The 13,704-nt window shown below is 35.1% G+C and overlaps 1 protein-coding gene across 3 annotated transcripts in view; it reads left to right on the plus strand.

The window, feature by feature from the left end:
• Positions 1-7,044: 7,044 nt before the first annotated feature.
• LOC143226704 (uncharacterized) overlaps positions 7,045-13,704 on the plus strand; it is a 39,198-nt gene continuing 32,538 nt past the window's right edge. For all 3 annotated transcript variants that reach the window (XM_076458042.1, XM_076458051.1, XM_076458060.1), the window contains exon 1: positions 7,045-7,255. In XM_076458042.1, coding sequence (XP_076314157.1) covers positions 7,160-7,255 — 96 coding nt within the window. In that variant the 5' untranslated portion in view covers positions 7,045-7,159. The remainder of the gene's footprint in view (positions 7,256-13,704) is intronic.

The raw sequence follows: 13,704 nt of genomic DNA on the forward strand, positions 1-13,704 counted from the left end.
AAACGTAAATAGCTGTTGTATCTCAGAACGGCTGGTATGGGTATTAACACTTTTACTGATAAGGAGAGAATAACGTTTCGACGTTGACTGTTCAAACACTCTCTCTTTGTTAACCTAAAGATGACCTAGGAAGGTCGAAACGTTATTCTCTCCTTATCAGTAAAAGTGTTAATACCCATACCAGCCGTTCTGAGATAATTTTTATTTCAAGTGGGTTTCTCGTCATTACAAAAATAGCTATTATTGGTTAACCTGAAGATGACCTAAGAAGGTCAAAACGTTGTTCTCTGCTTTAATTTGGTAAATGTGTTAATACCCATACCAGTCGTCTTGAGATACATTATTGCTTCAAATGGTTTTCTCGTCATTACGAATTAGGAGAACAACTATTAATGTGAATGGAAGTAATACATAGTACGGAAACAAATCATTGGAACGAATAAAATATGTATATTTGTAATAATTAAGTCATTATGCAAATAAAATAAATAAATTTGTATTTTTTCTGTTTGAGGTTGTACATTTCTCATGTCCACTTCCGTGTTTACAACTTTAGTAATCTTTTTCTTCTACAGAAGGATAAAGTGAAATATTGTCAAAGTTGAAAGTATTATGCAGAAAGTGTCAAAATATCTTGTTTTACATTTCAGTATCTAGTATATGACATTTACTTAACCTTTGTTGGAAAATTCGGAAGGATAGTGACCCAAAACTTATTTTCCAGTTATATATTGGTATTTGAAAGAGAAAGAAAGAAAATGTAATGTAAAATTTACAAAAAATCAGTTTAATATCATATAATCACTCAACTGAATATTAAAAAAAAAACCCAACAAACTAATGGAAGTACAATAAACATTAAACAAAATACCGTCATAAAAAAAAACAACAGGTGAACGACTGATGAAGTGATATATTTAAAATAAAATAATACTTGCTAATTAATTAGTGCTATGTTCCAAAAATGAACTTTTTGTCTTTAATATTTTACTACTGATTAGAAATTTACTTTTCAATCACTATACTATTCTTTTGCAACTTTTCACAAAATGTTAAATCTTCATTCTTTGGGCTCAGTCTCCGAACAACTCTCGTACAGAACCGCAAACTAAAAATCTAGTACTAGTCAGAGTACCTATCTTATTCAAGTTACCACACTTTTCTTCAAATTTAAATGCAGAAAAAAGCTCCTGATGTACATATTACATTTAAACTTACCCTTGGCCAGTTTGTTTTATCATTGTGTATTTTTCATAGGGATCGCCCACAGAAACAATACCTTTTAACTTTTCCATAATTTCGTTTTCTTTCTCTTTGACGAAATATTATAAAACAAGAATTAGTACATCACACAAATATGCATTTGTCAACAAATATTATTTATAATGTAATGATTGTTGTATAGAACATTCGGCATTACACTGTTAAAGTTATGTGTGAAGTTCAATCTCTTACTTAGACAAAGAATCAATGTCTCATGTTTTTATTACAAATAACACCTCTTATATTATTCTCTGATGTTAGTGCAACAGAAAGCTAATTAATCACCATAAAAAATAAGAAAGTCTGCACAAATAATCCTGACATTTAGCTCGTGCTCCAGTCAACAATAAATAATTCCACAGATAATCAGTGTTAATTGGGTTCAAACGAAAGTGTTTTTGTTTTTTTATATAGTCTTGTTTTATTGACTAAGGGATTCTCAATAAAAACATTACATTAGACAGCTTAAGTTAAAATCTAACCAACAATTCGTGAAGAAGTAGCTGGCATAACCAAATAGCTATCGATACTGTAAACACTGCATAGTAAAATATAAGGTTGCTTAAGTTATATAAATAGTCTCTCCTTCAGGGCAATCTTGGTTGCATCTTTTGTAGTCGGGAAATCTATGTACCTCAGAAGGGCTGGTGTGGGTACTAACACTTGTTAATACCCATACCAGCCATTCTGAGATACATTTTTATTATTTTAAGTGGGTTTCTCGTCATCAAGAGTCGGTATATCTGTCAAAGAAAGCAGGTTGAAAGTTGTTAAGTAACCAGATCTGTAATTTTCTTAACGTGGGTAATAAATCATCAGTTTCATACACGTACCGATATAACAGAAACCCGTAGAACCAACAACTGCAATTACATCAGGGCAAATACACAGTAACTGTGAAAAATTAACACTGAAGACCTACTTCTTTAATTACTGATTCCACATCATGTTTAAAGATGCAGTTAATTAATGACAGAATCAATCTTATAAAGACACACAATATCATCTTTGTTGCTCTAATTTCACATATTTTTCACAGTCAAATACTTCTGACAAGAGATAAACAATCAAGCTAATTTTTTATTTAGAAAAGTATAAAAAAAAAGTATTTGTTGTTCATGACAGAGATTACTGTGGTTTTCAGTTTCCAGCCGACGTTGTTTTTATAAGCTATTTTATAGTTGTATACTTTTGTGTCAGATATATCATTTTGAGAAGAAGTGTAGCCATGATAAGTGATGTAATAACCGATTGGAAAAATTTAAGAAGCTTATGTTTGAAGCAGCCTGATTTAGTTAGTTTGATATACATTGAAGCTAATACTATCGCTATGTCACAAACAAAAGTAAATATCTTTTCGAGTGATAGCGATTTTTCTATCCACTGTGAATGAATAAAAACTATTCGGCTAATATCGTACATATTACAACAAACCGCCACGACTACCTGTACGACTATCAGCAAACATATGTTGTTCTTATAAAATGTTGAACAGAAGATCTGTTAAAAAACGAAAGCATTTTCACCAAATGTTATTTTGCAGCATACTTGATAAGTTTTTTTTATTTAAGAAAGCTTAAGGTTAATAGTTCCAGTTCCTAAGGTTTTACACTTATCAGTATCACGTTTCTGCAATGTGAGGTAGTTACTGATTGTGGTGAAAAGATACAACTAATTGTTTAGAAAAAACATTTACTCTAGATAAATAAAAAGGAATATATTTTTATTCAATCAACGTCTTGTTTTTGTGGATTTATCACAGTTAATACACATAAGTATTTGATATTAGATTATTCGTTAAATTATAAAAATGCTTGTAATGTTCTATTTCTCAAGTCTGTCGTAACAGGCATGTGACAATGTATAAAATATTTTTATCGTTTTCTTATTGTACTAATATTATATTTGGTTTAAAACTGTGTAGGAAATTACGCATGGTGGTTGTTAAAAGAGATAAAAGAAAATGTTGAAGGTAAAACCACCGAGAAGTTAACTACATATAGTATTAATATATCTACTATTGTCGATACAACGTTGCGGGCAATGCCCTTGTTCAGGTACCACTAACTGATCAGTAAATCCTTAAACGAAAATATCCTAAATCGAACGCGTATAACAATACTTAGAAAAATCTGTAACAATATGTGTGTGTGTATAAACACATAGACACAAAACCTCTCCACATATATATATATACACATACATATACATAAATGTATTATACATACATATATAACCATATATGCATTATAATTTTTAAAAATGAGCAGAGAGATACATAATTCACTGTATAAAGCCATTTAAGTGTGGGAAAAACTAAATATAAAAATATTACAAGAAACTAAAAATGTTCATTTAGTCTACTGAGGTGAAAAGTTTCCAGGTCAAAAAACGTTTTTCTTGTAATTTACCGCTATGTTTATTTGTAGGGGCGTTCTTCAAAATAAGTATTTTGAAACGGTCAAGGGTATGGTTGTGCAAATTGAGGTTTATCTGTGTTACAATTTATTATATATCTGAGATGTTTTCGGGTACGTTCTGCTAATAATCTACTGGTTGCACAACTTGAGCAAACAATAGAATACATGACGCACTTTGATGTGCAATTATAATGATCCTTAATGTAGAAACTCAATTTAGGACACTGCACGGATGTTTGCACGGTATGATGGCCCCTTAACACTACTTTACGAGAGATGTATCATGACGTTGTTGGAACCTTCACGGTTTGTTTGTTTGTTTGGAAATTTCGCACAAAGCTACTCGAGGGCTATCTGTGCTAGCCGTCTCTAATTTAGCGGTGTAAGACTAGATGGAAGGCAGCTAGTCATCACCACCCACCACCAACCCTTAGGCTACTATTTTACCAACGAATAGTGGGACTGACCGTAACATTATAACGCCCCTACGACTGAAAGGGCAAGCATGTTTGGTGCAACGGGATTGAACCCACGACCCTCAGATTACGAGTCGAAAGCCTTAACCATCTGGCCATGCCGGGCTATTCATTATGTAAGTAACTTCCATTCTTCATTGTTTTAAACGCATGACATTTCTGACTCCGTCACTACCATTCCTGGATATTATTCTTTCTATATCTTCTGATAAAATAACAGCTAGTTTTCAGTATAAACCTGCAGAAACCACAACTGTTTGCACTTTTATTCCAGCCATCCCGTACATGTAAAAAAGAACAACTACAAAATCCCAGTTCATTGAACTGCGTAAAATGTATTGTGAACCCAATTATTTCAATCCCCGTTCAACAGAATTGGAATAATTTATTCGTTGACCGTAAGTACTTCATAAATATTCTGAAACCAACAACACCTCTCAGCTCAAGACCACAACATTTCATATCTCACCGAAATAAATTCTAAACTCTCTGTACCAGGCCACCTATTATTCTTACATACTACATTATAACAAATAAATTAAAGGCATTATTCTTCAGAATTTTCACATTTTAAAATAATCTAACACCACTAAACACATTTTTCCATGTCCCTCCATAACTTCCTTCCGTCACGATATCAATGTTGGAAATTATATTGCATAATAGCCTCAAACTTCAACAGACACATATTTTATTGTAGGTAGCTGTCCTTGTAATAGAAAGTGCTATAACACATGTGCTTACACTGACCCAAGAACATCAGTGCAGGGTCCTAAATCGAGTTTTTACATTAAAGATCAATATAACTACACATCAAAGTGCGTCATATATTCTGTTGTTTGCTTATGCTGTGCAAACTTATATATAAGAGAAACCAGTAGATTATTAGCATAATCTACCCGAGAACGTCTTGGAGATATAATAAATTATAACGCAGATAAACCAGTCACCTGACACTTCAATTTGCCCAACCATTCCCTTGACCATTTCAGAATACTTGTCTTGAAGAAGGCCCCAACAAACAAACATAATCGTAAATCACAAGAAAACAAAATAATTTTTGACCTAAGAACTTTCCACCCCAACAGATTAAATGAACTTTTTAAGTTTTTTTTAATACTTCTCGCTTTAGTTTTATCCACGCTTAAATGATTTTTTACAGTGAATTATGTGTCTTTCTATTTATTTTTTAAATTACAATGCATATATGGTCATAGGCCCGGCATGGCCTAGCGCGTAAGACGTGCGACTCGTAATCCGAGGGTCATGGGTTCGCGCTAAACATGCTCGCCCTCCCAGCCCTGGGGGTGTATAATGTGACGGTCAATCCCACTATTCGTTGGTAAAAGAGTAGCCCAAGAGTTGGCGGTGGGTGGTGATGACTAGCTGCCTTCCCTCTAGTCTTACACTGCTAAATTAGGGACGGCTAGCACAGATAACCCTCGAGTAGCTTTGTGCGAAATTCCCAAACAAACAAGCATATATGGTCATATATGTGTGTGCGCGCGAGTACGCATGCGTGTATATATCTGGATGTACCTATATATGTGTATATACATATATATATATATATATATATATATATGTACAAATATATATATGTAGGGAGAGGTATGTGTGTGTGTTTATATATATATATATATATACTTATACAATTTCCTATTGTTTCAGATGTTTATAAGTTCTGTTATACGCGTTCGTTTCTGACATTGTCACACGGTGTTCGATTTAAAATGTTTTCGGTTACGGATTAACCATTCAGGTAGTGACATCTGAAGAAGAGCATTGCCCTTGACGTTGTATCGACAGTTGTTTATGTACTGATATTATAGTATAGTTATAATAATAATTATGTAGGTATACAAACATATCACAAATAAAATATAAAAATAAAAATAAAGAGATCGATAATATGTTTTATGATTAACTGAAAACGCTCTAAAAATAGAAGCTGCTAAGAAACGAATGTTTTATGAATAGTGAGTTAGTTAGATGTACCACCCAATTTTTTTGTTAATTTTGGATTTTTATTGTTAATAAGTAGAGCTTACATAATCAGTGATGTCGAGAAACCCACTTGTTGAGAAATTTATATGCAAAAAGGGACCCAAACGAGCCGTTTTTGCATATAAAAGAGCTTACATACATTTTGTCTAGTTACAGATAGAGAGTTTGAGTGGGTTGTCTGTGTTTGGGGTTCCGTCTTTCTATAAGAAGTGTTATACTGGAGGATTTTGGTGTCGATCATGCGTACATAACGTAGTGATGTGTTGTGAACGTGTGAAAAGGTCTTCCGGTTTCTCCTATACATGCTTTTCCATATATATTACAAATGATTTGGTAGATTATGTTTTCGATGAGGGACATTTCTCCTGCTCCGTTTTCTCTGTATTCGTATTGATTTTTGGCATGTTTTACGCTTTAGAATGAAATTTGTTTGTTTGTTTTGGAATTACGCGCAAAGCAACGCTAGGGCTATCTGCGCTTGCCGTCCCTAATTTAGCAGTGTAAGAATAGAAGGAAGGTAGCTAGTCACCACCACCCACCGCCAACTCTTGGGGTACTCTTTTACCAATGAATAGTGGGATTGACCGTCACATTATAATACCCCTACAGGTGAAAGGGCGAGCATGTTTGGTGTCACAGAGATTCGAACCCGCGAATTACGAGTCGAGTGCCTTACCACCTGGCCATTCCGGGCCACGTCTTAACAGAAAAATAAATAGTTGTTGTTGTTTGTTATTAAGCAATATCAGCTTTAATTTCTCACATTATACGATTTAAACTAAAAAGCTTTAGAACATTATTTTTTTATGCTCTACTGTTTTGATTTCAAGCATGTATTTTTTTTTTTTTGTTATGCTAAGTCATATTGCTTTTGACCAGACGGCGTTAAAATCGCAGTTAGTTATTTGGATGGAGTGTTTACACTCTTAAAAATATTTAGTTATTGATTTGTTTAATATTGATTAAAAGCCGTTAATTAATACGGCTGTAAGAATGGTTAAAGTGTTTTTAAGGCGTCTTGACGAGAGGCATAAAGATATTGAAATACCTAAAGGGAAAACCACGATAGGAAGAGGGCCGTTACTTGCTGTTAGTGGCTTTGTAGTTTGTTTTTAATATATATATACTTTTATATTTTTAAATTTTTACAAACAATTTTTTTAGTGTAAATATAATAACTAGAATTTATTTATTATTTATACTACTAATAATGTTAGTATAAATATAATAACTAACATTTATTAATTTATTCTGAAATCTACAAATGTAATATATTTGCAAATTGTTATTTATTGCTCCACACTAAACACAGTGCTGGTTAATTGGGAAGAATTTTAATGAGTTAACTTAAGAGTTTTACCGTATAACTAAAAGTTGATCACATTTTTTCTTTTGTGGAAAAAAAAAAAGAGGCTTTTTATGTTATTATTATTGACTTAAGAAGGATTGAGGTAACACTAACAGAAGACGATATGGCCTGTTGAAGTTATCATTCCTTCAGGCCTTACTCATCAAAATGGCATGAAATGAACCAAAAGCATAAACGAATATATTTCAAATCCACATATATCAAGTAAGAGTTTATTATAAGTCAAATAATATAGTAGCAATATGTACTACATAATTAAACCATTTCACAAGTTTGTAACACAGAAATTTATTTATTCATTTTGAATATAAATCAGCATTAACTGAACAGACATTGTTTATCTATAGCATTTTTATGTTCCATAAAACTTTTTAAAATTATTTGATACCCAAGTGCATAGTCAATTACAGTTTAAAAGAACATTGTTCCAGATAATGGTTACCTTTACATTAGAACTGATTCCTTTGTTGTTTTGTAAGTTTGTTTTTACCTTGAAGATTATTTGTTGCAAATAATTTTTAATGCTGTCTATGGTATTGTACATTAGTGTGTTTTAGTTAAATTAGGTAGGATTTTATACTATGACTAGTGTACAAATAAACTTGTGCAATTTCACTTCAAATTGATTGAGTAACTCAATGTATATGGTAACTAACATTAATTTTGATACTTCACTGAATGATTTGTACTCCCCCAGTTGAAAAAAGCAACTGGTTTGTTACTAACTGTTTACTAATAATAGTATATGACTAATGTGCTACTCTAGATTTTGATTTTTCTTTATCATATCAGAAATGCCTCTAAAACATTTGAGGCAAATTATGAAAGGCTTAAAACTTTTTATTTTACTATTTAATGAAACCCCTGGACAATATCTTTTCATTCTTGTACCTATGGCTGTAACTTTAAAGAGTAAAGTGAATAGGGATATAATGAAGGGTAAATTTTGAACTTCAGACATGTAGAATACATTACTAAATGGAGATTTGAATCTTTGATAATACAAATTTGCATAATTTAATGATGTTATCACCATAACTACCAGTTTTTATTTAAGTGAAAACTATTTTATTTTTCATGTAATCCATATAACTGAAATTAAACATTCACATACAGTTAAGAAATGTTATATGAAACCTTCGTGTTTGGGATTTGTCCAGTCTATCACCTGTAGAACTGGGCTTTTTATCTTACCAGTATAAGTAATGTGTCATTTACAATTGGCCAATCCATTGTTATCTTTCTCCTGACTATCCTACTGTCACTCATTTCTCCTCTTTCTTTGCCTGGCTGTTCAATAGTAGATTAGCTGCTTTTATTGTTGGTTATTGTGTGGCCTTGTCAATACCTCAGGGTATTTACCTCTCCAGTTCTTTCTCCTTTGTTATTTTGTTCTTCTCTGTAGATCCTTTTGTTCTGACTGGGACTTCAAAATCATTCTGTTCATTATTACCTGTGATTTTTTTAAATGTTGGTACTTTTCACCTTTGAACTTCCTTTTAAAACCTATTTCTTGTTACTGTCACAAGTAGTTGCCGTCCTTTGGACATTTATACTTTCAAATTTTCCTGTAACTTCTTCCATTGCTCTTATATTTTTCTTTATCTTCATTAGTCTTCTCTCCTTAAGACCTTGGCTATTCAGGGATTAGAGGGGCTTGTTGGCTCCTCTTAGTCAGTAAAGTTACGTTCCTTTTGAAGTTGAAGGTCATTGAGGATATACCCATCTAGGTTGCTCCCTATTCAACTTTGAATTTTCCAGAAGAGTTATAGTTGAGAGGGATTTAAAGAACATTTCTGAGTTGGAGATTTTTGCAGATTTGTCCAGCCCAGGTTTTTCAGCAGTGTGGTGAATCTCCACTTACAAAGATGAAATTATGGTCTCTGCTAATGTTCTGATATTGAAGTTTACATCACTTTGTTCTCCTGGCACAGTCAAAGCAGGCTATCTGAATTGTGAGAAATGGCCATACATTCACAACCCTCTCGGATGTTTCCAGTGTCAATGGTTCGGTCATTCATGAACATCATGTCATGGTTCTTTAACATGTGCTTGTTGTGGTGGCAAAGACCATGATGCTTACAAGTTCAAACTGGAAGTACACTATGTTAACTGTAGTAGTCTACATGCCTCTTACTCTATTTCCTGCCCTAAATGGTGGGAGGAGAAAGTGGTGCAATACTTGAAATAATATCTTCTATCCAGAGGCTTGAAAATTGTACCCCACTCCATCTCAGACATATGCTCCTGCACTCTGTTCCACTGCCACAGTGGAAGTGCAGACAGATCTCTCAGTGCTTCCATAGAATTGTTTGCAAAACATCTGAAAAGTATTATGCACTCCATGATTAAAAGAATTGAGTAATCTACATCTACTTTTATTTCTGTCTCCACCACTCCTTCCAATGACTGCCCAGTTCTACTTCCTTTGGTTTCAGGTTTGGGTGTTTCCTTGGGTCCATCCTCTTTGGCAGCCCTGAGAAGCAAAACAATTATTCATTCATGCCCTCAGTTGTTGGAATCTTTGTCTACAGACAGAGACCTACCTATCTGACTCAGGGCAGGATCTATGGAGGTTGACAGGCCTTTGTTCAATAAAGAAGAAAAAGCATGGTTAAAAACAGAAGGGCTCTTCACCCCATTCTCCTTCACATAAATAAATATGGCCACTTTGATCCAGTTGAACTGTTGGGAAGTTTTCAGTTGAATATAAATGACATAAAGGGTTTGATGGTATAGTTATAATAATAACACATCTCGTGTCAGTCACAATACAGTCACCACTTAGCAGTTTCCTTTGTACAAAAATGATTGGTTGTGTGATGGACAAGTGCTCATAGAGGGGTGGCACAGCTGATTGATCAGCAGGTGCCCACCCTCTCTTTGCCACTCAATACACCCTTGAAGGCTGCAGCCATCCATATTTTATTGGGTCATACTATCACTATATTATCTCTATCTGGCTTCAGAAGAGACCAATGATCAGTCTAACCTTGATGCCCTCATTGAGCAGTTACTGTCTCTCTTCTTAATTCTCAGAGATTTTAATGGACTCTCAGGGATGGTTTTGATATTGATGAGAGAGATATTTCCATGGAACATATGCTCCTGGATCTCAACCTTTCTCTCTTCAGTACTGGTTCTTGTACTTATTTTCATGCACCTAGTCAATCTTTTATTGCTAATGATCTCTACCTGCTCCCCTTCATTTTTTTCTTACTTTTCTTGGAAGGTTGACAATAATTCACAGGGCAGTGATCATTTCCCTGTCATTTTGAGAGATATTGACCATGGTTGATGCCATTCAACCTGGGTGCCTCAATGAAAGTTGGACCATGCCAACTGACTTTCTTTCACTGCTCTCTCAGAACTTGAGCTTGCTATCATTTGTAAGCTGTTGACAGGCAACTGCATGGCAGCAGTGACTGACTCTATTGCTCAGGCAGCTGCTCATTGTATTCCTAAAACCTCAACACATTTTCCACAGTATCTTCATCTGTGGTGGAATTCTGCCTGCCATATGGCACAGAAGGCTTAAAAATTGGCTTGAGATACCTTTCATAGCTATCCCATACTTTTAAACTGCATTGCTTTTCAGTGGGCCTGTCCACATGCTTGGCAAGTCAGATGTCAAAGCCAGAAAGAATCTTGTATTAAATACACCTCTAGCATCTCTTCTACCATCAGTTCCATAGCCATATGGAACAAGATTTGAAAGATCAGTGGACAATACATTTGTACCACTTTCCATTTTGCTCTCTGATGGCAAGGAAGTTGTTGATGCAAAGAGCATCTCCAATACTCTTGATGAAGACTTTTTTCATGCATCTAGTACTTCTGCTTCATTCCTTACCTTCTTAGCCATCAAGACATGGGCAGAGTGATTGCCTCTTTTTCTTTTGGGCTGATCATCTCTACGGCTGTAATTATCCCTTTATGCTGGTGGAAGTAAAGCGTGCTTTTCATCGGTCTGGCAGTACCTCAGTTGGACCTGATGATATTCATTATGAGATGCTGTGCAATCACTCTCTTGCCTCTTTTGCTATTCTCCTGGTTATTTTTAACTGGATCTGGTAGGAAAATATTTTTCCTGATGCTTGGCACCATGCTATTATCTTTCCTTTGCCTTAGCCTGGGAAGGATTTGAAGATTCCTTCAAACTACTGTCCAATTGGTTTGATGAGCTGTCTCTGTAAGATTTTAGAGAGGATGGTTAATGCTCATTTTGTTTGGTTCCTCAAATAAAACAACCTCCTCTCTGCAACCTGGTGTGGGTTCCAATGACAGTGCTCCACCATAGACCACCTGATTTACTTGAAATGTCAATCAGGAAAGCATTTCTCAAGAGACAACATCTGGTTTTTGTATTTTTTTATCTTGAGAAAGCTTATGATACAATGTGGAGATATGGAATCTTGAGAGACCCCCACTTGTATGGGTTGAGTGGCCATTTACTCATTGTTATTAAACATCTTTTTAATAGACTGGCAATTCAAGTTTGTGTGGATTCGACACTTTCCCATTTTTTTCTCACAGGAGCTTGGAGTCCCTCAGAGCTGAGACTTGAATGTTACACTTTTCATTATAAAGATTAATGCCATTAGTAGACAACTCTCAATAGAGTTGGAAATGGTCTCTATGTCGACGGCTTCCACATCTCGTGTCAGTTGTTGAGTGTTGAGCATGAGGTTTATTGAGAGGCAGCTACAGATTGCCTACAATAGCTTACTGATGTGGATCACAGCAAATGGTTTTACCTTCTCTCACTTTAAAACTGTGTCCATGTACTTCTGCTGCCAACAGGTATTCACCCAGATCCTGAGTTCTGTCTTAGAGAATCTGTGCTTCCCATGGTCCCTGAGGCAAAGTTCTTGTGACTTATCTTTAACTGTGAGCCACACATCAAGCAGCTATGTGTCAAGTGTACAAGGACACTGAACATCTTTTGTATCCTGTCTTCTACCTCTTGGGGAGCTGATCAATGTTCCATGCTAAGAATGCAGTGTGCCCTCATTTGATTAAAACTGGACTATGGATCTCTGGTCTATGCTTTGCCAGGACCTCAGCCTTGAAGATGTTGGACTCTGTTCACCATCAGTGGCTTTGGCTCTGCACAGGGCCTACCACACTTCTCCAGTTGCAACACTGTCTCATGAATCTCCTTCACACCTTTGCTGTCTTTATTGTATGCATTAAAACTTTGACCCTTACCACAGCATACCGCCTGGGGTTGTGTTTTTCTTCCTCAGTGGGCCATGCTTCTTCAGAATAGATGGTGTGCCATTTTTCTTTTTGGCCTTTGTATCCAGGCACAGTTGGATGAATTGAGTCTGTCCTTGGATAACTGTGTCTACTGGTCAGCCCATTCCACCATGGTTAATTATCATCCCCAAATTTGAATTTTCTTTGAGTCATCTAAAGAAGGCAGATACTCCTGAATGAAAGTACTGTCTTCTGTTTGCTGAACATTTTTGAACCATCTTTCCATTCTCATTTATACAGATGGTATGAAATCAGGTGATTTTGTTGGCTCTGCTATGGTCTGTAGTGATTTTGCGGCTGCACACAGAATTCCCTCTACAGTTTCTGTGTTCACTGCTAAACTGTATGCCATTTCTCTTGCATTGGATCACATAGAAGCTATGCATTACATGAACCTGTACTATTTATACTGACCCACTTAGCTCTTTATTGGTTTTGGAATCACTTCATGTTAAATTTTATCCTGTTATTGTTGATATTAAAAACTTATTGGCTCATTTCTCTTTATCATGTATTTCAATCTAAATTTTCTGCATACCAGGCTACGTCAGTATTAGTGGGAATGAGCTCACAGCTAAGTCTGTCTGCTCTAGTGCTATAACTACTGTGCCTGTCCCATACATGTATTTTCTACACCTTTGTCCTTCCTCTGTCTGTGTACCAGAGAAACAAGTCTTGCTTCAGTCTTTGGTCTCTTTTCCATGGGTTTTGCCCTGCCTGTACTTCTGTTCCTGACCTGTGTGAGCTCTTCATCTGGTTGTTTGTTTATGGTTTGTTTGTTTCACATGTTACTCTCTATAGTTCTACCCTGTTACTCCATTCTTTCTTCTAATTACAGTAAGTTTTTTTTTCCCAGGTTGTTCCATTTCTTTCTTTTGGTTTATTTGACCTGTTTTATTTCTTCTGG

Source organism: Tachypleus tridentatus, chromosome 1 (genome assembly GCF_004210375.1).
Source record: "Tachypleus tridentatus isolate NWPU-2018 chromosome 1, ASM421037v1, whole genome shotgun sequence".
Taxonomy (NCBI): Eukaryota; Metazoa; Arthropoda; class Merostomata; order Xiphosura; family Limulidae; genus Tachypleus; species Tachypleus tridentatus.